General features: G+C 44.5%; 1 protein-coding gene across 3 annotated transcripts in view; it reads left to right on the top strand.

Moving 5' to 3' along the window:
* The window catches only part of PCIF1 (phosphorylated CTD interacting factor 1), a 34,603-nt gene extending 14,819 nt beyond the window's left edge, over positions 1-19,784 (top strand). For all 3 annotated transcript variants that reach the window (XM_069952214.1, XM_069952215.1, XM_069952213.1), the window contains exons 7-16: positions 5,143-5,290; positions 5,434-5,517; positions 7,056-7,155; positions 8,227-8,389; positions 15,440-15,615; positions 15,708-15,794; positions 17,048-17,232; positions 17,625-17,718; positions 18,005-18,180; positions 18,551-19,784. In XM_069952214.1, coding sequence (XP_069808315.1) covers positions 5,143-5,290; positions 5,434-5,517; positions 7,056-7,155; positions 8,227-8,389; positions 15,440-15,615; positions 15,708-15,794; positions 17,048-17,232; positions 17,625-17,718; positions 18,005-18,180; positions 18,551-18,758 — 1,421 coding nt within the window. In that variant the 3' untranslated portion in view covers positions 18,759-19,784. The remainder of the gene's footprint in view (positions 1-5,142; positions 5,291-5,433; positions 5,518-7,055; positions 7,156-8,226; positions 8,390-15,439; positions 15,616-15,707; positions 15,795-17,047; positions 17,233-17,624; positions 17,719-18,004; positions 18,181-18,550) is intronic.
* The last annotated feature ends 4,401 nt before the right edge of the window (positions 19,785-24,185 follow it).

Below are 24,185 nucleotides of genomic sequence, written 5' to 3'. Positions count from 1 at the left end.
CCTACACCCCCTATCCACTATACCTCCACTCCTACACCCCCTATCCACTATACCTCCACTACTACACCGTAGATGGAGGCACAAACATGATTTCCTATACTATATGGGGCCTCTGTTACACTGGAAATCAATACAGTTGTTGTCTAAAATATTAAAATAGTATCTGATGCTGCAGGGAGAAAATGTTCTGTTTATTTAGCAAAAAAGGAAAAAAAATCGAGATTTAAATCGAGAATCGTCAAAAAATTTTAAAAAATCGAGATTTTATTTTTTGCCCATATCGCCCAGCCCTAACTCCATATAGTAATATTGCCTTCTGCTGTGTACTCCATATAGTAATAATGCTTCTGCTGTGTACTCCATATAGTAATATTGCCTTCTGCTGTGTACTCCATATAGTAATAATGTCTCCTGCTGTGTACTCCATATAGTAATAATGCTTCTGCTGTGTACTCCATATAGTAATATTGCCTTCTGCTGTGTACTCCATATAGTAATAATGCCTCCTGCTGTGTACTCCATATAGTAATAATGCCTCCTGCTGTCTACTCCATATAGTAATAATGCCTCCTGCTGTGTACTCCATGTAGTAATAATGCTCCTGCTGTGTACTCCATGTAGTAATAATGCTCCTGCTGTGGACTCCATATAGTAATAATGTCTCCTGCTGTTTACTTCATATAGTAATAATGCTCCTGCTGTGTACTCCATATAGTAATAATGCTCCTGCTGTGTACTCCATATAGTAATAATGCCTCCTGCTGTGTACTCCATATAGTAATAATGCTCCTTCTGTGGACTCCATATAGTAATAATGTCTCCTGCTGTGTACTCCATATAGTAATAATGCCTTCTGCTGTGTACTCCATATAGTAATAATGTCTCCTGCTGTGTACTCCATATAGTAATAATGCCTTCTGCTGTGTACTCCATATAGTAATAATGTCTCCTGCTGTGTACTCCATATAGTAATAATGCCTTCTGCTGTGTACTCCATATAGTAATATTGCCTTCTGCTGTGTACTTCATATAGTAATAATGCTTCTGCTGTGTACTCCATATAGTAATAATGCTTCTGCTGTGTACTTCATATAGTAATAATGCCTCCTGCTGTGTACTCCATATAGTAATAATGCTCCTGATGTGCCCTCCATATAGTAATAATGCTCCTGCTGTGTACTCCATATAGTAATAATGCTCCTGCTGTGTACTCCATATAGTAATAATGCTCCTGCTGTGTACTCCATGTAGTAATAATGCTCATGCTGTGTACTCCATATAGTAATAATGCTCCTGCTGTGTACTCCATATAGTAATAATGCCTTCTGCTGTGTACTCCATATAGTAATAATGCTCATGCTGTGTACTCCATATAGTAATAATGCCTCCTGCTGTGTACTCCATGTAGTAATAATGCTCATGCTGTGTACTCCATATAGTAATAATGCCTCCTGCTGTGTACTCCATATAGTAATAATGCCTCCTGCTGTGTACTCCATGTAGTAATAATGCTCCTGCTGTGGACTCCATATAGTAATAATGTCTCCTGCTGTTTACTTCATATAGTAATAATGTCTCCTGCTGTGTACTCCATATAGTAATAATGCTCCTTCTGTGGACTCCATATAGTAATAGTATCTCCTGCTGTTTACTTCATATAGTAATAATGTCTCCTGCTGTGTACTCCATATAGTAATAATGCTCCTGCTGTGTACTCCATATAGTAATAATGCTCATGCTGTGTACTCCATATAGTAATAATTCCTCCTGCTGTGTACTCCATGTAGTAATAATGCTCCTTCTGTGGACTCCATATAGTAATAATGTCTCCTGCTGTGTACTCCATATAGTAATAATGCCTCCTGCTGTGTACTCCATATAGTAATAATGCCTCTTTCTGTGTAATCCATATAGTAATAATGCCTCTTTCTGTGTAATCCATATAGTAATAATGCTCATGCTGTGTACTCCATATAGTAATAATTCCTCCTGCTGTGTACTCCATGTAGTAATAATGCTCCTTCTGTGGACTCCATATAGTAATAATGTCTCCTGCTGTGTACTCCATATAGTAATAATGCCTCTTTCTGTGTACTCCATATAGTAATAATGCCTCTTTCTGTGTAATCCATATAGTAATAATGCCTCTTTCTGTGTAATCCATATAGTGCCCACAACCTATGAGAATGAATGGAGGAGAGGGATATCAGCATCCTGTTCCTCCATTCTGTTCACTGTAATGGTCAGCCGCTCAGCCAGCATAGACGTTACAGTGATCTGGCTGAACACTACATTGAGGGGAGCATTTCTAGAGTTTAGGGATCCTCTCTTTCTACACCAGTCCACAGCCTGTGTGATCTCTTCCCCTGCTGTTTATGCGATTATCTTCCTATCTACAGCTGATGTTCTCTGCATTTTCTGACATCTTAAATGTTTTCAGCCCTCTGCATGCCACCAGTAGCTGCACAGACAGCCATATGAAGGAGACTCTGCAGCAGCAAATCGTAGGCCAATTTATTAAAAGGGTACTCCAGCAAAAAAAAAAGAATCTTTAAAATCAACTGGTACCAGAAAGTGACAGAGATTTGTAATTTACCTCTCTTAGAAAATCTCCAGTCTTCCAGTATTTATCAGCTGCTGCATGTCCTGCATTAAGTGGTGTACTCTTTTCACTCTGGAGAGCAGGAGACCTTTTTGGGGGGGGATTTGCTGCAGCTCTCAACTGTTCCTGAGACAGACAAAGGTGGCAGCAGAGAGCACCATGTTAGACTGAAAAAATACCACTGCTTCATGCAGGACATACAGCAGCTGATAAGTACTGAAAGACTTGAGATTGTTTTGATGGAGTACCCCTTTAATGTAGACTATTTAGAAATTTTCTCAAATTTGCATTTAGGAAGGGTCACTGAGTATTTAAAAACAAACATATACCAGTAGACATAAAACAGTGTATGAAATAAAGTTTGGTGCTAGATGATTTTGTAACTTGTGAATATTGCCGAGGATCTTATAGAAACCAGGTGTTCCCCATTCAGTTAAATCACATCCATCTTTGTTAGACACTCAGAGTACTGCATATGTACTTCTTCCAAAATGGCTAGGGGATAACTACCTGGTTGCAGGGTGTACAACTGCTGGGGCCTCACGCAGTCTTGAGAATGGAGACCCCCATTAGAATGGAGCTGCAGCTCACACATTTGTGCTACTACCCTATTCATTCTCTGTTGGAGCTGCCAGAAACAACCGGTCAGAGTGTTCAGAGTGTTTTTGTTTCTCTTTTGAAACCTTCTATAAGGATTGGTTTTGCAGGCGGTCAGATCTGCTCCACATCTGTATGGTTTTGCTGGCAGGGAGATCCGCTATACATCTGTATGGTTTTGCTGGCAGGGAGATCCGCTATACATCTGTATGGTTTTGCAGGCAGTCAGACCTGCTCCACATCTGTAGGGTTTTGTGCGCGGTGGAAACTGCTCCACTTCGGTATGGTTTTGCTGGCAGGGAGATCTGTTCCACATCTGTATAGTTTTGCTGGCAGGGAGATCCTCTCCACATCTGTATAGTTTTGCTGGCAGGGAGATCCGCTCCACATCTGTATAGTTTTGCTGGCAGGGAGATCCACTCCACATCTGTATAGTTTTGTGAGCTGTGAGATCCACTCCACATCTGTATAGTTTTGTGAGCTGTGAGATCCACTCCACATCTGTATAGTTTTGCTGGCAGGGAGATCCGCTCCACATCTGTATGGTTTTGCTGGCAGGGAGATCCGCTCCACATCTGTATAGTTTTGCTGGCAGGGAGATCCGCTCCACATCTGTATAGTTTTGCTGGCAGGGAGATCCGCTCCACATCTGTATAGTTTTGCTGGCAGGGAGATCCGCTCCACATCTGTATGGTTTTGCTGGCAGGGAGATCCGTGATATGGCTTGATCAATTCATATCCCAACATCCTGAAGTTGTTTTTTTAAAATAGGCTTAGCAGCATTAGTATCAGCCATAGGTGTGATGTGCAGCCGCTCCTCTCTCTCCATGTCGCATTTTGTATTTTTCCCCCCTTTCTTGGCAGCTGGCACTCCCCTGTAAAAGACCCATGTGACCTAAGTCAGCAGAGCATATACCTGTGCTCACACGACAGTACCTCCATGTTTTTCCCATTCTGTCTGCAGCAGTTTTGGTGAGTGTAATACCATATCCTTACTTGTGTTGTTTGGGGGCAGCCTTCCTCGCTGGTGGTGCTGGCTGGGACTTTTTTAGGGGGGCACTTTGGGTCTGGTCCTGTGACATGGGGGTTGCAGGGCCATTCCATGGCCTCCCTTCCCTGCATGTGCACGCTTTGCTCGGGTGGCGGTCACTAACCGACACGGTGTGGAGTTAGCGTAGGGACCCGTGTGAACCAGGAGACCTGCACGTTGGTACACGGGGCGATATGGCTTGATCAATTCATATTCCAACATCCTGAAGTTGGTTTTTTAAAATAGGCTTAGCAGCATTAGTATCAGCCATAGGTGTGATGTGCAGCCGCTCCTCTCTCTCCATGTCGGATTCTGTATAGTTTTGCTGGCAGGGAGATCCGCTCCACATCTGTATGGTTTTGCAGGCAGTCAGACTTGCTCCACATCTGTATGGTTTTGCAGGCAGTCAGACTTGCTCCACATCTGTATGGTTTTGTGAGCTGTGAGATCCGCTCCACATCTGTATGCTTTTGCACTCAGTCAGACTTGCTCCACATCTGTATGGTTTTGTGAGCTGTGAGATCCGCTCCACATCTGTATGCTTTTGCACTCAGTCAGACTTGCTTCACATCTGTATGGTTTTGCCTCCCTGATCTGTTTGAATAGTTGTAAATTTGCTTTGCTGAATAAAAGATTCTCATCATGTTACGTCAGTGATCTCACGCTCTCCAGCACACCGCTGCCTTGTTTGGGATATGCTGCAATAAGAGAGGGGCTAGTTTATAAGAAAATATGTAAAAGAATGAGTAGCAGTGGACATTCTCCTGCATACAAGTCTTGTTTTTCCCAGAACCAGGGCTCTATAGGATGATTCATTTATGTTGCATAGTTCTCTTGGAAACCAGTCTTAACCTGAAGATGTGTGTTAATGATTAATTATGTTAAAAGCTTTTTTTTTTTTTTTTACTTTTAGGCATTGACACACCCCGGGAGTCATTTAACCGCTGGCTGCTGGAGAGGAAGGTGATAGATCGTGGACCTGACCCGCTGCTTCCTAGTGACTGTGATCCCGCCGTGTCTCCATCCATGTTCAGAGAGATTATGAATAACGTTCCAATAAGGTGATGATCAGCCTCACCTCTATGTACAGACACATGTCAAATTTAATGGCCGTTTTTTATTGGCAGCAGTAATTATTTTATTATTATTTTTTCCTTTCATTGTTTTCTTAATAATTGTTAATAAAGTCAACCTCTTCTCCTAGGTTATCACGTATCAAACATCGAGAGGAAGCAAAACGATTGCTTTTTAAATATGCAGAGGCTGCCAAGAGACTTATCGAATCCAGGTGAGACTGAAGATTAAGGCCTTGTTCACACATCCAGTTTTTTCTGTCCATCAACCAGGATCCTGACTTTCCAGTCATTTTCTGAGCATATTCAAGTTTTGACATGGACCCAGAAACGTGCTTTGGCTAAACTTATCTATATGACCCAAGTGTAGTGACTATCTGATTATATTGTGGCTAATAATGTCTATGGCGCCCATCCTTTTCCCATTTTGACAGGATGCTGATGTATCCTTGCATGGCAGAGGCAAATCATAGTGTGTGACAAAATTCTGGACCAATTTTTTCCCAAAAAATTGGATTATGTTTCCTCCACCATATTTATCACATTTGTAATTTTTGGTTGTACTTGACCAGACCTGACAACACATGTAGATTGGCTACATGTATGGCAAAGTTAAGAATGTATAGTCGGAGCATGCTCCTCGGGGTATATAGCCTCCTACAATGTATATCCTGAGAGGTATTCTGGCTGTCAGGCCATTATTGCACTCAGCGGCAGTCATCATTGCTGATCCAACACTGTTACCCTAGCCTTAATATTATACATACCTTGCAGATCTGCACTTTTTTGCACCCACGGATGGCCACAGATCTTTTACTGTAAAATAACCCTTATTCACTGTACTTTAATGGTAAAGTTATGTGACTTTCTTTACTGACTGTGAAAGCGATTATTGGACATATTTGACCGATTATCAGCCACGATGTCAGCTGATCGTTGTCTTTCAACATGTTAAAAGACAAATGACAACGATAGCAACAATCTGCTGCCGTCGCCTCGTGCAAAAGGAGCAGCAGCAGCAGACGGCCGCTAGCTTCTATGGACTGCCTGGACAATCTAATGACCACCCGGGCAGCTCCCCGCTCGCTGTTGGTGCGTGTAATAGCATCGGCAGTGGGCGGGGGAACAAGGAGCAAGTGAGGGCTGATCTGACAGGTTGGCACTCGCTTGCTGTGAAGATTGGGCTTTGTAAAAGAGGCTTTACTCTACCTTTGTTATCAAAGAGAAAAGCCGCTGTCAGGGCAGTCTAGCGGAGGATTACCCTCCCCTTCCTATAGAAAACACAGGGATGTTCTTCTGGGACTATTATATAGAGGTATACAGTACATTTTGTTGGTACTGTTATACACTGCAGTTTTTATGCATGCAGTTAGTTCTTTCTTATGATTTTCAATGGAAGCACCATTTCAGCCTTCCCCTAAACCTGGCACTGACAAGGCTGTAAAGGGGGAGGGATGAGACAAGTCTTGCATTGCTAAGCAGAGCAGAAGATGAAGCAAGCAGTGTGCAGATTTATGAAAAATCTATGGCCTTTTCGTACACCCCTCACGCTGCTCTCTGAGCCTGACATGTGATGGCAGGAGTTGAAATGAAATGTCAGAAGGTATTAAAAGTTAGTCAGGATGTAATACTTAGATCACTGGCAATAAATGTGATTGGTACATAGCATATCACAAACTGTAGGTTGATTGTTTTCAAGTATACTACGCTTAGATTTACTGTTACTGTAATGACTCTGTATTCCGCCCCCCAGGAGAGCTTCACCAGATATAAGGAAGGTGGTAAAATGGAACGTGGAGGACACATTTAGCTGGCTGAGAAGAGACCACCTGGCGACCAAGGAAGATTACATGGTCAGTGGTGCCTGATGGTTGCTTATAAATCCGCCGCACTTTATTTAGGAAATGAGAAGAATTTGGTAGAGACCATTAAGCTCTGTGTCCAAGAATATGGATATTATTCTTGTTCTTTACAACCAGTTGTCTCCACTGACACCCCTATTCATTGTATGACAGACTCTGCATTATTTAAAGGGGTTATCCAAGTGTAGCATAACATAGCTGCATTCTTTTAGTAACAGCACCACACTTGTCATCAGATTGTGTGTGGTATCGCAGCTCTGTTCTATTCAAGTGAGTTTTAATACCACATGCAAGCCAAGGAAGGACGTGATGTTGTTTTTTGAAGAATCTAGGAAAAGTTAAAAAATAAATAAAATTTTGGGAGTGGTACTGCTCTCTTATGTGAACACGCACCTGGTATATTCCACTTACTCTTGGCTCCTCACCACTACTCTAACAAAAATGCCCAAATTAATCTCGGTCAGGTTCGCTGAAGTTCTCCCGGACATTGGAAATCCTCCATCGGTCATATAATCAGTGACAAGAAATTCTTAAAAAAGGAGAGCGAACTTTCTCTTCTCCAACCACAATTAGCAGTATCCTGAAACAAATGCACCATTATAGGGCATTTACCCTTCTGAAGGGGAGTATCGCAGTTCGCCCCCCCCCCCCCCCACACACACACACACACACACTCACCAGGATCGCTCACAAAGTCCTGATCCAAAAGAAACCTTTGTGAGTGTTCCTGCTTGCGGGGAGGGGGGGATGAGTGATTGCGCTACTCCCCTCCAAAAGAGTGGGTACCCTCTAATGGTGCATTTGTTTCCTGATACTGCTAGTTGTGGTTGGATAAGACCATTTTTTTTATGTTTTATCTTTTTGTCACTTCTGAAGAAAACAGCCAGAATCCTGGATAGCCCCTTCGAACTTACACTTGGCATGTTCATTTTTTAATGCATTTATTGTTGAAGCCGTCTAATATTCCTTCCTTTTAGCACTATAACATCCTATTTTGTGTTTGCATATTACCAGTGTAGTCATCTTTCAGGTAGGATTGTCAATTTGCTCTCTTTGTTCCAGGATCGTTTGGAGCATTTACGTAGACAGTGTGGTCCTCACATTGCAGCGGTGGCACGGGATTCAGTAGAAGGCATATGCAGCAAGATCTACCATTTCTCTCAAGATTATGTAAAAAGAATCCGTGAGAAGCATTTGGCACTGCTACGTGAGGCTAACATACCAGGTGAGAAAGTGAACACTGCCTAAAGTATATAGCCATCACCATCTGACCAGTGCTCCAAGACCAGTGCTGCTCAAATAAATTGAATTCATTTGTAATACTGCAAAGCACCAGGTTGAAAGGAACATTGGGTTCAAATTAAATAATTTTGCTAATATATTCATTAAGCAAACTGACATGTCCACTCTTTTCCTCACATTGTTGACAGCTTGTTGTCCAAGTAGTATGCATATATATGTATTATATAGTATATATATACACCAGTTTAGAGCAGTTGTAGGAAAATTCTCGGCACTCACGTCTTGCTGCAATCATGTATTTATTTCATACTAATAATTATTATTATAATTATTCGTATGAAATAAATACATGATTGCAGCAAGACGTGAGTGCCGAGAATTTTCCTACAACTTGATATTGTTTTATCTACGAGCACCACGGTACGAGAATTAAGGGTGGAGTGCCGGTATACAGACTTAGATTTTCTTTTGGAGCAGAGTGGTGGTCAGTAGCCTAGACAACAAGCTGTGGGAGGAAAGGAGTGGTATATTTGTAAAAGGAGGAATTTAAATTTATGTATTCGCAATACATTATTTAATTTGATGAACATTAGGCCTGATTCAAACTCCCATGAATTTGTCTGTAAATGTAAAGTTTGCTGAACGATAGAAGATTTTTTTCATAAAAAGAAAGCTAAGTGAGCACTGGGAGTTGGAAAGAAAACTCTGACCACCTTCTGTTCTGGTTGGTGCTGTGTTACTAATGTGTTCTTTGAAGACAGACCCTGTTTACATATCCTGTTGCATATCCAGTGCATATCACCTTTATAGAGGGATGCTGTTTGCCTGGATTACCCCCTCTCTATGAACCATAATTGGGAGCTGCTGAAATACTTTCAACAAACAATGTTTTTTCCTGGAGCATTGTAACTTGAAAGCATACTCAACATACAATGTTACATGTGACTAGCTGGAAGATTTGACCTATCAGAGTTGACATTTCACTGGTAAAATCCCATAGTGTTTATACTCATTTTGATCCATTTTGTTACAGTTCCATTTAGGGCTGGGCGATTAATCGAATTATTCGATTAATTTGTCCAGAATTTTGGAATTGATTAGATTTTTTGTGAAAGTCGTAAATTTTCACCAAAAAATCAATGGATGCGGGAGGTGGGAGCAGCGGATGCGCGGGCAAGAGCGGTGGTTGCATGGGCGAGTGATGCAGACGGCCTCCAGCTGCTGAGGCAGAGCCTGGGGAGGGAGAGCGCCGAGCAGCATCCTCTGTCCCCGCAGCTGACCCGCCCCCATACACGAGCTCTACTCCGCACGGACTTTCCCGATCTGTGGAGGAGGAGGCCACAGGGCCAGCTGAGGGGGGCAGAGATGATAGCGTTCCTGCGGGTGCTGGATCTGTACAGCGGGATCGGGGGTCTGCACTGCGCTGTACAGTTCCAGTAACCGCAGCGACGCTACCACCTCTGCCCCACTCAGCTGGCCCTGCGTCGTCCTCCTCCAGAGACTAGGGACCTCCGTGTGTGGCTGGGAGGGTGCCTGGGGTGAGAGGAGGAGGTGTGTGTCCAGGGGGAGGAAGGTATACTGAGTATGTGCCCTCCTGCCCCAGTCCCCCACAGTCTGCCCCAGCTTCCCCAGTCCCCCACAGTCTGCCCCAGCTTCCCCAGTCCCCCACAGTCTGCCCCAGCTTCCCCACAGTCTGCCCCAGCTTCCCCAGTCTCCCACAGTCTTCCCCAGCTTCCCCAGTCACCCACAGTGTGCTCCAGCTTCCCCAGTCCCCTAGTCGGCCCCAGTCCCCCACAGCCGGCCCCAGTCCCCCACAGCCGGCCCCAGTCCCCCACAGCCGGCCCCAGTCCCCCACAGCCGGCCCCAGTCCCCCACAGCCGGCCCCAGTCCCCCACAGCCGGCCCCAGTCCCCCACAGCCGGCACCATTCCCCCACAGCCGGCCCCAGTCCCCCACAGCCGGCCCCATTCCCCCACTGCCGGCCCCAGTCCCCCACAGTCAGCCCCAGTCCCCTACAGTGTGCCCCAACCTGCCCCAGTCCCCCACAGCCGGCCCCAGTCCCCCACAGTGTTCCCCAACCTGCCCATGTCCCCCATAGTCAGCCCCAGTCCCCTACAGTGTGCCCCAACCTGCCCCAGTCCCCCACAGCCGGCCCCAGTCCCCCACAGTCAGCCCCAGTCCCCCACAGTGTTCCCCAACCTGCCCCAGTCCCCCACAGTCAGCCCCAGTCCCCCACAGTGTTCCCCAACCTGCCCCAGTCCCCCACAGTCAGCCCCAGTCCCCTACAGTGTGCCCCAACCTGCCCCAGTCCCCCACAGCCGGCCCCAGTCCCCCACAGTCAGCCCCAGTCCCCCACAGTGTTCCCCAACCTGCCCCAGTCCCCCACAGTCAGCCCCAGTCCCCCACAGTGTTCCCCACCCTGCCCCAGTCCCCCACAGTCAGCCCCAGTCCCCTACAGTGTGCCCCAACCTGCCCCAGTCCCCCACAGCCGGCCCCAGTCCCCCACAGCCGGCCCCAGTCCCCCACAGTCAGCCCCAGTCCCCCACAGTGTTCCCCAACCTGCCCCAGTCCCCCACAGTCAGCCCCAGTCCCCCACAGTGTTCCCCAACCTGCCCCAGTCCCCCACAGTCAGCCCCAGTCCCCTACAGTGTGCCCCAACCTGCCCCAGTCCCCCACAGCCGGCCCCAGTCCCCCACAGCCGGCCCCAGTCCCCCACAGCCTGCCCCAGTCCCCTACAGTCTGCCCCAACCTGCCCCAGTCCCCCACAGTCAGCCCCAGTCCCCTACAGTCTGCCCCAACCTGCCCCAGTCCCCCACAGCCTGCCCCAGTCCCCTACAGTGTGCCCCAACCTGCCACAGTCACACACAGTCTGCAAGGAGAAAAAGGTGCTGTTCATTTAGCAAAAAAAAAAAAAAAAAAAAATTGAGATTTAAATCGAGAATCATCCAAAAAATTAAAAAAAAAAACAAGATTTTTTTTTTTGGCCTTATCGCCCAGCCCTAGTTCCATGTATAAGTTCTATGGATTTATGAAAGGGTGTAAATATACACCTGGTGTAAACTGCCCACAGCAACCAATCACAGCTCAGCTTTTAGCTCTGGTAAAATAGAAGAGGAGCTGTGATTGGTTGCTGGGGGCAGTTTACACCAGGTTTATATTTACACCCTTTCATAAATCTCCCCCAATGTGTCATGTGATTGATTTGGATCCTATTCCTTCTTTGCTTTTCTTTGTTCCCACCTTGTATCAATCCCATAGGGTTGAAGTGTATGCACTGATTTGCTGTCTCATGGTGATTCCTGTAGTATAGTGAGGTCCTGTACTGATCTTTAGGGTTAGGACTAGCTCTCTCCTTTGGACCCTAGTTTAGGGCGGCTTCATGGTATGTCTCTGACCCTGGAGAAGCTTATGTCCTCTATGTATAAAGTGACTTATAGCTTTCAGCAGCTAATTCTCACTTTTTTCTTATTTTTGGTGACACTTTGGAACCAATTACCATATTCCCTTAGAGTTCTGGTCTCAAGATACAATGTTTATCCTGGAACCAATCTATATTGTAATTTGAGGAACTGCTGTATTGACAGCTATTAATCTGAAGTAGTTCTGTGCCTGTCTGCCTGGCAAATATCGCTATTTACTATAGGCAGGACCCTGTTCAGCTGTTCATTAGGAGCCACATATTGAGTCTCCGATGAGGCAACCCCTCTAGGACTTTGTATACATTCAAGTGAAAATCTTTTTCTTTTAGATCAACTGGTTTCAGAAAGTTATATGGATTTGTAATTTACTTCTATTAGTCTTCATATACTTATCAGCTGCTGTATGTCCTGCAGGAAGTGGTGTTTTCTTTCCAGTCTGACACAGAGCTCTCTGCTGACATCTCTGGCCGATACAGGAACTGTCCAGAGACGTTTTCTATGGGGATTTGCTACTGCTCTGGACAGTTCCTGTCTTGGCCAATGATGTCAGCAGAGATCGCTGTGTCAGACTGAAATGAAAACATTTCATGCAGGACATACAGCAGCTGATAAGTATGCGAATACTTGAGATTTTTAAATAGAAGTAAATTACAAATCTATATAACTTCCTGAAACCAGTTGATTTAAAAGATTGTTACTGGATAATCCCTTTAACCCAGTTCCAGCAGACATATGCTCAGTCAGAAGGTAGAAGTGTTTGTGGTGATGGTTTTATGTGGTTGCGCATAAGGTTGTTGTACGGGCAGGGATACAGAACTTGTAATGTTGCTTAAAAAATGATCTTTTCTTTCTCCTCCTCCACACCGAGCTTTTAGTACAGACAGAATTCCCCAAACAACTGGTAGTAAACAGCAGTTTGCAGGGAAGGGGGACACCTAGTGGCCAAGACATTGACGTGTTTTTTTTTCTGGGGCAAGGAGTCGTTTTTGTAAATGTAGTTAGGAATGGTGTAAGCTATCACACCGAGGAGAGATGTTTGATAAAGACATTGCCAACAGCATGTAATTATTCTGTATATAGCCTGTATATCAGTATGCCAGGCAGGTGTCAGCGGTGACAGATTCTGTCAGGCCAGGTACAAACAGTGCAGTTATTTTTATCTGGTTTAGGATGTATTTACATAAGTAAAAATGATGACACCCCCCCCCCCCTGCGGCTATGCTAAATCGCTATGAAAGTAAGGACCAATGGAGTGACAAGAAAAAGCTGCATCATTAAGGAGTTAATAAGCCGTTGCCTTACAGACCCCTCTAATAGTCTATGAGTTTATACTTGTATGAGAATCCGCGCTGCATGGATATTGGTGTCAGCAGGATCAGACACGTGAGTAAAAGAAGGAAAGCAGAGAGGTCAGGCCGAGCGTATAGTGACAAATTGCAGATAAGACGCTATCAATACAATAATCCTGTTACATAACCCCGGCTGCATCTGCCACATACGCTCAGGATAAGACGGAGCTGCTCAGCAGACTCAGGAGCTGCAATTTTAGCTCTTAAATAATGGTCGGAGTGTAAAGGCTCCCACTGGTGACTTATGCACCTGTTCCCACCCCATAAATCTCCATTACACTGCATTAGGTGCTGTCAGTAAAGTGCTCTGCCGGTGCGCCTCTGCCTCTGACATCCATATATTCCACTTAGGTTTCCACCTTCTGCACTAGAGGAATCTTTGGCCTACATACAACTGTCTGCATGGACAGATTAAGGCGTACAATGTAAAAAATGATCATTACAGTGTAAAGCAAACTTCCCCTTTCAGAGACTTTCCTATGTAATGGTGATTAAGCGTTAGCGCCGGCTTTTACACCATGACTTTGTTTTTTTTTGGAATCGCACTTCTTTCCATCAGTTTGTGCATCCAGATGTCTTTAGTCTGGAAATATATATATAAATAGATTATACAGTAGATTTCTCCTGATACAACCAGTAACAAGCATTCATGGTGTTTCTGTATCCACTAGTTGGTGTCTATCAGGCATGTTTTCGCTGCTAGGTGATCAAAATGGTAATATAATGAGCATTCTCATGACTTTTCCTTTTACAATCACTAAGCAATCATCAGTCGCAGTCTGTTTCCACCTACACAACCATTATTTTTTTATTTTCTAGTCCACCTTAAAGGGCTATTCCCACAACTGAAACCTATTCTTGCAATGAAAGGGGTGGACTGTCCATTGGCAGCTTGCGTTCTGTTCATTGTCTATGGGACAAAGCCAAACATTGCCGAGTGCAATGAGACAATGAATGGAGCACTAGCCACTCATACACAGTTAACTCAGTGGACATGTCTCCTCTGTTTGGTGAGGGTCAGTGGAAATGGGATAGCCTTAAAGTGAATGTACTATTGGGTACAGCATCCCGCTTACCATGTACGGGCGCCGTTCTATTCAGGGGTACCAGGCTGGGGTGAAGCACTGAAGGCGAGCTGGCCTGCCCGCAGTGGAAGGAACGGTGCCATACAAAGGAACCGGGCTGCAGTTCAAAAAAAGGACCACGGCATCGGCTTACCCGTGCTGTTCTATACATGGATAATACTTAAAGGGAACCTGTCGTTCCCCCCCCCCATGCCGGGGTGAAGGCTCCTGGAGCCGGTCCCGGGACGGAGATATCCTTGTCTGAAGCCCGGCGCCTGCGCTGCAAAGATGAGTCCGATGCCCATAGAGAATGAATGGAGCTGTCATTCTCTATGGTCATCGGACTCATCTCTGTAGGACGCGCCCGGCTTCCAACAAGGATATCTCCGTCCCGACACCAGCTCCAGGAGCGGGACTTGGCAAGAGGGGGTAAGTATCCTGGGCTCTAGCGGGGGGTCGGGCAGCCTTCACCCCGGCACAGGGGGTGACAGGTTCCCTTTTAAGCGAATTTACTGATGGTACATTCACTTTAAATTATAGGTATATCTATTAAAAATGGACATTTAGGATTAGAAGAACATGGCTGCTCTTTTCAAGCAATGTCGCCTCTCTTGTCCTCAGTTTGTGTGTGGTATTGCATCTCAGTTCTGTTAAAGTGAATGTAGCTGAGATAATGTAATACCAAATACAATCTGAGGACAGGTGTGGCGCTGTGTTTAAGAAAAAACTGCTGTGTTTTTCTAATCTTGGATTACCCCTTTAAATAAAAAAACTAAGCAACACTCTTTATTATGATTCCTATAGTTTTTCATCTCCATGGTAGCTTGACCCTGCAGTCATGCTGCCTTCTATCTGTTCTTTCATTCTTATGGGAGTCTGCAGCTCAGCAGCAGAAAAAGCGAGCTTCAACTCTGTACAACTAAATATTGTATATTATATTCCAATATTGTATTCCACATCGTTCGGTCATTTGCTGGGACCTATATATAACATGTGGTCCCCTATGAACGAGTTGCATAGGAAACATTCAGCCATAAGCTTGCATGGCTGGCACCGATAAAACATTGTATAAGGCTCACATTTCATATATTCATATATACATATATGTATATTTTTCTAGTGATGTATAATTGAGAGGCTGAATGTCACTCTTGACTCAATACTAAAAGTTGAATTGTTATAACCTTATCATTGCTTCACAGAGCCGGTTCCAGTTGCACCTTCTCCAGACAAAAGAGTATTCTGCCACCCAGTACGGCTGACAACGCCAGCGTTGCCTGTCCAGGGAGGAGTAGATGTCCAACAAGATGGCAGCTTGGTGTGTGTGCGTTACAAAGGGGAGTCTGTAAGGATCAACCAGAGTTACTTCAGTAAATTGGTGAGCGTACACCTCCTCCCATTGAAATTCCAAGCTTTGTTAAATATTTTATTCTAATAAGAGTCCAAATGAAACTTTACCGTTGTTTGCAGTTTCAGCTTTATCGTCTCAGTTGCACAGATGATCCAGGATCAGAAAAGTTCTTGCCCCGTGTATGGTGTCTTCTGCGGAGATATCAGGTAGGTAGAATTGGGTTCAGGTGGAAAACGTAATGGCTCCCGTTAATCATTTAGTGTGGAATGGGCCATATGGGTGAGAGCTGCATCTAGGGGGTTAAACGGGATTAAACTCTGATCCCAGTCGCTGCTGGTGGATCTCAGCAGGAACCTGTCACATATGGAGCAGGATAAGCTCCTGAGCCAGCTCCATAGCTCCCCAGCCAGCCTCACTATACATGTATGGCTGGTGTTATGAAAGGGTAAAAAAACATAATAATCATCTTTATGACTTAAATTAAATTAAACTTTATATATAAAATATATATATGAATCTATATCCCACTTGAGAACTGGAAGCAACATTTGCTTGACGGCTTCCATACTTAATATTCCCAAGTATTATTGCCTGTCAGTGTTACACGGACAGGTAATCCATTATGCCATGCCTGTGGCCATAGCTTTGTCAGGTCTTCAGCTGCCATAGAAACTCTGCCCCTTGCCACAGTCATATACAAGAGGTGAAATGGCCTTTTCCGCAGGATGTTGTCTGTATGTCACAGCTCCTGCACCCAGCAATACCAGTTCAGTTATATCACAACCCTTATAAGCACTTACACAGCTTGGATTTACAATACTGTAGACTAGGGGGGACATGTATGAAAAGGCATAAATGCCTTTTTTAGGCGCAGGTGGGGCAGATCGGCGAAAAATATTTGCAAATGGTATTTTTGCGAATATTTTTTTCGCATCTGCGCCACCTTCGCCAGTGGGGTGGAGAGGGGGCGTTACGGGTTTTGCGGCTGCACACAGAGGTAGCACTGCATTTATAATTTTTTCCATGGAAAAATGATACTGAAACCTACGCCAGCTCTGAGCTGGCGTAGGTTTCAAAATTTTCGCACGGACAGGCTCTGTGTGATCGGGATTTATGTAGAGGCGATACCCCTCTACATAAACCCCGGAGCTGCGGGGACATTTGTAAGCCTGGCGTAAAAAACGCCGGACTTCATAAATGTCCCCCTAGTTCTGCATAGTATGTATATAATTCTTAGGCTCCTATCTGGCACATGTCTAGTAATATGCCTATTGTGTCTATAAGTCACTGATACAGGGATCCGCTGAGGGAAGGCAGCATCTAAACACACACACAATGAGGGATCTGTGGGTAGACGCAGGGGCAACGTGTATCCCTATTACATTACAGAGTTGTGTGGGTTTTTTTTTTCTTTTGTTGGAAGTGCAATGAAAGGAAAATGGTGTCTTGTATTTTACAGGTGATGTTCGGTACAGCACAGTATGAAGGCTCCGGACTGCAGGGGGCGCTCCCAGTCCACATATTCCAACTTTTGCACAGGATTTTCGGTGTCACTTCTGAGTGCTTTGCATCCCCCTTGAACTGTTATTTCAAGCAATACTGCTCTGCATTCCCAGACACAGATGGATATTTTGGCTCCATGGGGTGAGTGTTCAGATCCACATCTCCACTGCAGGATCTATCAATTTTAGTTACTCCATCAATTATTAAGTACACTTGGAGTATGAAGAAAGTATTTTCTGAGACAAATGTTACCTGCAGACGCTCAGTGTTGTTTCATCTGCGAGGGGCGGTAGTCCTCAGTTCTTGTCGCTGACAATTAGCTTTCTGCCTCGTGACCCATATTCTATGTGCCTGACAACGTCTACCGCAGAAAATCCACTATTGTCACTATAGGAGACTCCTGTCTTGATAGATTTGCTCATTTTCAGTGAGGAACGAGTGTTATGAATAAGAATGGTTTCACACTGGTCGCTATGAATAGATGGGATCCTGCTTCTTTGGATGTATCATTTCCGTTTTTTTCTTCCTCCTAGGCCATGTCTCAGTTTTTTTCCAGTCAGTGGTTCGTTTGAGGCCAACCCACCATTCAGCGAGGAACTGATGGACGCCATGGTCACACATTTTGAGGTACAGAATAAACAACATTTCTACCTGTTATTCTGCGCCATAGTTAATCTTTAAAGAGGTTATACAGTATGAGAAAAAGCACAGCTTCTTTCTTGCAAAAACAGCACCACCTCTGACCTCAGGTTGTATGTGGTATTACAGTTCAGCTCCGTTCGCTTCAGTGAAACTAAGCAGCAAAACTTCACACCGATCCCGAAAACAAGAGTGATGCTGTTTATAGAAGAGAGGCACCATGTTTTTCTAAGCTTGGATAACCCCTTTAAGTGATCGATGTCTATCTTTACAGAACCTTTTGGAGAGTTCAGATCAGCCCCTGTCCTTTATTGTGTTCATCCCAGAGTGGAGGGACCCACCGACACCTGCCCTCACGCGTATGGAGGAAAGTCGCTTCAAACGCCACCAGTTGGTTCTCCAAGCCTATCAGCATGAATATCGGAGCGGCTTTCAGCATGTGTGTAAGAGGTATGTATTGTAGATATGACTATTTGTTAAAAAGACCTGTCAGGCCCCTGTTTCCTCATACACTGACCCCAGGACCTGACAGGGGACTGTAGCTTTGTAGCCCCTATAAACAGGCATGGGGAACCTACAGCCCTCCAGCTGTTGCCAAACTACAATTCCCATTATACCTGGACAGCCAAAGCAAAGCTTTGGCTGTCCAGGCATGATGGGAATTGTAGTTTGGCAACAGCTGGAGGGCCGAAGGTTCCCCATTTTTCATGTTGCGATCTTACCTTTTCATGTTACCCTTTTCTCTTCGTTATCTTACTCTACAGAATTTTTTCATTCTTTTATCTCTGTTACATTTTACATTTACCATTTCTTTTCACAGAGAAGAACTGTATTACAAGGTCGTACACAATACCGCCATACTATTTTTGCAAAACGACGCCGGCTTCCAGAAGTGGAACCCCACCCCGGAGCGTGTTCAGGAGCTGTGTACAGCGTATAAACAATCGGGAAGGTTTTCTAATTCCTCCTCTGGGGGCTCTGAGCAAGAGACCCCAAAGGAGGAGGGCACCAGCAAGGACAGTAACTAGAAGCATAGGTGGAAAACTGTCATTCACATTTCTGTGGGCAGTACATGCCCTAGGCATTAGGGCAGAACGTAGATCTCCATACACTAGGACATAAATATGGTCTCCTCTATAGTACTTGTACTGCAACGCTGAACATGAGAGTCCATCGCTGATGGTGGGCATGGTGTTGAACTCTTTCTCTCCCTTTGTAGGAAGCAGATACATTAGCCAAGGTTGGAGGATCATGCTCTGCCATGTGCAAACTATGGGGGCCGCACTGTTCTGTGTGGAGGTGTTGGAGGAGAGGGGAGCTAGCTCCGATGTGTGAAGTTGTGTGTGTGTGTGTGTGTGTGTGTGGTGCACTGCTTGTGTGTATGCCATTGTGGATCTAAACACCTTGCCTCCTGTCTAAGGGGATAATGTAGCTTTCCCGTGTATATAGTCCTATGTATCTGCGCTCTGCGATGTTTGGTGTTGTTAGGGATTTGCATGTTCTCTTCTCCCCGGGCGTCTTGTGTGTATGTGCTTTTTCTTTTTCTCCTCCCAGTATTGTGATTGGTGCACGTTGGTTATGTGCTAATTAATCCTTGTAATTAATTTAATGTTTAACCGTTTTATTACTTTTATCAAACAGTAAAAGTTCTATTTTTGATTTCTGTCTCCGAGTATTAACTAAAAACAAAACCTCCACCAAAATGACACTTTGAGGGGCATCAGCAGAGCCTGTTATTTGCTAAAACTCCGGTCACAAAACAATGCACCAAAGAACATTTACTCTTCTAATCATCTTCAGTGATCGTTTTGCTGTAACAAGTGTTACATTAAGCGTAAATGTCAGCATATGGGCTGGCGTTGGCATCCCTGCGCATTTGTTACAACCACCTGCTGTTCCCTTTGATTTGTCTGCTTTATGTCTGCAGAGCTTTCTTATAGTTTCTACTATGTGTACATTAAATTCTGTTTGTTAACATTACAGTGAATGTACCAGCGTTACATCGCTTTTTTGTTTTTACCATGAAAAGACCTGTGCTGGAACAGGGATGCCAATGCAGTGGTCCTCTTTTTGAACCACGCAACGGTTCCCACACGCGGTGCCGGTCTATTGCCGAGCAACGGCCCGGGCTGAAGCACAGTGGGAGGGAACCCCCTCCCTTCCATGACATGGCTCCGTGGAGCCGTGTCATAGAGTGGAGGGGATTTCCACCCACTCCGGCCCGCCTCCAGTGCTTCAGGCCAGACCGGTGCTTGGCAATAGACCGTGTGTGGGAACCGGACCGCGGTTCAAAAAAAGGGTAGCAGCACCCGCATCCCTGTGGCGGCGCTGGTCTATTTATGGTAGAAACTGAAAAGCGATGTAACGCTCGTACATTTGCTTTAAGGCTCAAAATGACGGCTGTATTTAGTGGACAGCCAACATTTAACAGCAAATAGTGGCCGTTATTTGCTGTTATATGATGTCCGTCCACTTAAAAATGGCCGTCATTTTGATGGCGTGTGAGCATAGCCTCAGACTGATTTCTAGTAAAAAAAAAATAATGATTTTCCCCTTCCCAACCTTAAAGGGATTGTTAAAAAAAAAATAAAAAAAAGTAAGCTATCTGCAGCAATATCCTCTTCTTAAAGGGGTTGTCTAGTTAATAAAACTAATTTTCATACTGTCCATCCTATTGTGACAGAATCATGTTCAGGGTGGAAAGTGAGGATGTGTCCTGCGTGACACAGAAAACCCATTGACTTGAATGGGAACTGTGTAATACTCAATCTTTCCTGTGGTTTTGCTGCAGTGAATTTGCACACTTACAGATTACAGCAGATTATCTGGGGGCCCCAGCATCTTACTTTTTTATTAAACAGGTAGGAATTGTCCAATGTGGAGAAACCTTTAAAGTGTACCTGTCATTATAAAAAAAAAAAACTTTTTCACAGAGACATGTCAAATGGTTTGATCTGTTGGGGTCTGAATGTTTGGGTCCTATTCCATGGGACGATGGGGGCCCAATCAATAATGTAAACGAGTGCCGATCTGCTAGACTGTAATCGTTTAGCGAGAGCTGCAGGGACATCGTTACCAATGTCCTTGCAGCCCTTGTCACCATACATTACCTAAACATGTCGCAGGTCTTCTCCTGAGCTCCTTCTTCCTCCCGGTCCCGCGTGCAGCAGCAGCTTCGGTGCGGCCTGCCTAAGCTGACAGACCACTCAGCCAATCACTGGTCGTGTCGATCCTGGCCAGTGATTAGCTGAGCGGTCTGTCAGCTCAGACTGGCCGAAGCTGCTGCTGCTGCGTGCGGGAACGGGAGGAAGAAGGAGCGCAGGAGAAGACCTGCGACATGTTTAGGTAAAGCATGATGCTTGTGAAATTGTCGGTCGCCTGCCGCGCATCGCTATTCCACGCATCGATGCGCGGTCCGTGCCCGATGATTTTAGGTTTAAACCTAAATAAACGATCAGTCGATGACACAATCATCGGCTGATCGCTGTCTCTATTCCACAGAGCGATAATCGTGCGAATCGGGCCGATTATCGCTCTGTGGAATAGGCCCCTTAGAATGAGCCGGGAGAATTCTGTGCACAGCACATCCTCTTTCCCTGGTCTGTGTCCGTCCGTTGTGGGCATTTGTTGCATTATTGGCCAATATTGTCACAGAGCCGGTAGAGGCCATGCTGTGCGTAGATTTCTCTCCACTCGTTCTCCTGACCAGCCACAGCCTGAACACTCAGAACCTGACCCAGAAAACCTTTGGACATGTCAATTTTTTTTTTTTTTTACTTTCTCCTTTAAACCAATGTCTCAGCATAACATTTACATTTTCCTTCTCATAATTATTGGTTTACTTCTTTATAATAATAATTATTATAATATTTATTTGTATAGCGCCAACAGATTCCGCAGCGCTACATCCTTGTGAAGCAGTACGGGATCACTTATGCTATGAAAGCAAATATGATATTGTAGTAAATCATAATTTATACATGTATTCCCTATCCACAGTTCAGCAATTTCATAGAGAATGGGTGGAGCGCTGACCGCATGTGACTGGTGTGCTCACTCATTCTAGGGGACGGTTTTCTTCCATTTTCAGGATTGTTATTTCTTATGAATTTCTTTAAATGAATGGGTAGATCTCCACATTCATACCATCATCAGTCACCCCATAATTCATACCATAGTATAATATATCTTGCTGGCTTATACACAGTGTGTACATATCTGTCTTTGCTTTATTTAGTCCAGGGGCGGGGAACCTTCCGCCCACTAGCTGTTGCAAAACTACAATTCCCATCATGCCTGGACAGCCAAAGCGAAGCTTTGGCTGTCCGGGCATGATGGGAATTGTAGTTTTGCAACAGCTGGAGGGCTGAAGGTTCCCCATCCCTGCTTTAGTCTTTTTTGTATATTTTCAGTAGGTGTCCTTGTCACCTTCATATCTGTATGTGACAGCATCATAGACCATGTATATTTTTCTTGTTACTACATAAATAAAAGGAATATAATTTTATGTACCAGGTCAGACTATTAGAAGTCACCATAGTGTTCCATGTTATGTGATGGAGAGTTGTCATATCTTTAATAAACCCTGAACGGCCAGGTTCACACTAGTGGATGATTTAACTGATACGTTTTATGTATCAGCCATGTATTCATTGTAAAAAAAAAAAAAAAATTAAATTAAAAAAAGCACAAGAAAACTAGCGTACACTTAGTGAGAACCGGGCCTTGTACTGTGTATTCTCTGCAGCTGTCAGCTTCTTGTAACCTTGTAAAATACGCTGATACTTTTCAGGTCGTATACTAATGTATAATGAACTAGGCTGATATTGTAACTATGCAGTTTTCTAGAATTCCATCCCTCATGTGGTCTAAATTGATTTACAGGCACTGTATAACTCCAGCCGCCTCTGCAGTATATGGTACGTGCTATACAAGTCTATTGTATAAATAAGTTATTATTGTCATATTTCTCTGGAATTATATTGATGCTTTTTTTTATTTTAATTGACAAGAAGATACGATATGGCAGCTACCACATATTTAAATAAATCTAAGTCTGCTTAGAGCACTCTATCCCGGCATTGTTCACTTTCTTTCTATTACTTTATTTTATAGTGCAAGGTACATTTCTAAATATATTATATGGTTCTTGTACTTCACACTGATTTTCATTGGGGGTGAGGGGACCGCCCTCTGGACTCCTAAACCCAGAGTGAGCTGAAGTTTTATTGAATAAAAGTTATCCTGGAACTTTTCCCTCATAACTATATTTCAATCTGCTGAGCTCCTCCTGTTATAACATGTTATGTGCAGATTGGACTTCAGTTTTATGGTGACAGATGCCCTTTAAGGGGGAAAGTCTGTTCGAGTGAGTGAAGAGCTCTGCTACTCTTTAAAGGAGAAGTCCAGCAAAATTTTTGTATGAAAGTTTTGTATTGGGCCCCCAAAAGTGATACAAATCCCCAATATACACATATTATGGGAAATGCTTATAAAGTGCTTATAAAGTTCACTTCCTGGATAACATGGTGATGTCACTTCCTGGATAACATGGTGATGTCACGTCCTGGATAACATGGTGATGTCACAACCCGACTCCCAGAGCTGTGCGGGCTGTGGCTGCTGGAGAGGATGATGGCAGGGGGACACAGGGCACTGGAGGGACACTGAGCATCCCCCTGCCATCATCCTCTCCAGCAGCCACAGCCCGCACAGCTCTGGGAGTCGGGTTGTGACATCACCATGTTATCCAGGAAGTGACATCACCATGTTATCCAGGAAGTGACATCACCATGTTATCCAGGAAGTGACTTCACCATGTTATCCAGGAAGTGACATCACCATGTTATCTAGGAAGTGACATCACCATGTTATCTAGGAAGTGACATCACCATGTTATCCAGGAAGTGACTTCACCATGTTATCCAGGAAGTGACATCACCATGTTATCTAGGAAGTGACATCACCATGTTATCTAGGAAGTGACATCACCATGTTATCCAGGAAGTGAAGCCTTGATGCAGTAGTAAGTGCAGGGAAAAAAGCACTTTATAAGCATTTCCAGTAATAAGTGTATATTGGTGATTTGTATAACTTTTGGGGGGCAATACAATACTTTAATAACATTTTTCGCCAGACTTCTCCTTTAAGGTTATGTTCACACAGTGGCCGTTGTATTAAGTGTCAAGCAACAGCCATCGTTGCATTGAAAACAATGTACCACGGCCCGAAATAATTAACGTCAATTATTTCAGCAGCTGTCGTTCAATACATTGTGTGAACAACTGCCTTTGTTTGCGTTGACTTCATTGACCTATGGTCTGCAGTACATATGGTCTGCAGTGAGGAACGTGCTTAACAGCTATATCCGGTTAATGCACAGATGGGCAAAGATGTAGCTTAGACAGTGGCTGCTTCTGCCTCCCATTTATACAGTAGTTGCTTCCCCTAGCAGA

This window comes from Dendropsophus ebraccatus, chromosome 14 (assembly GCF_027789765.1).
Source record: "Dendropsophus ebraccatus isolate aDenEbr1 chromosome 14, aDenEbr1.pat, whole genome shotgun sequence".
In the NCBI taxonomy this organism is placed as follows: Eukaryota; Metazoa; Chordata; class Amphibia; order Anura; family Hylidae; genus Dendropsophus; species Dendropsophus ebraccatus.
The sequence above is the reverse complement of the archived record's forward strand: the minus strand, read 5'-3'. Positions and strand labels throughout refer to the sequence as shown.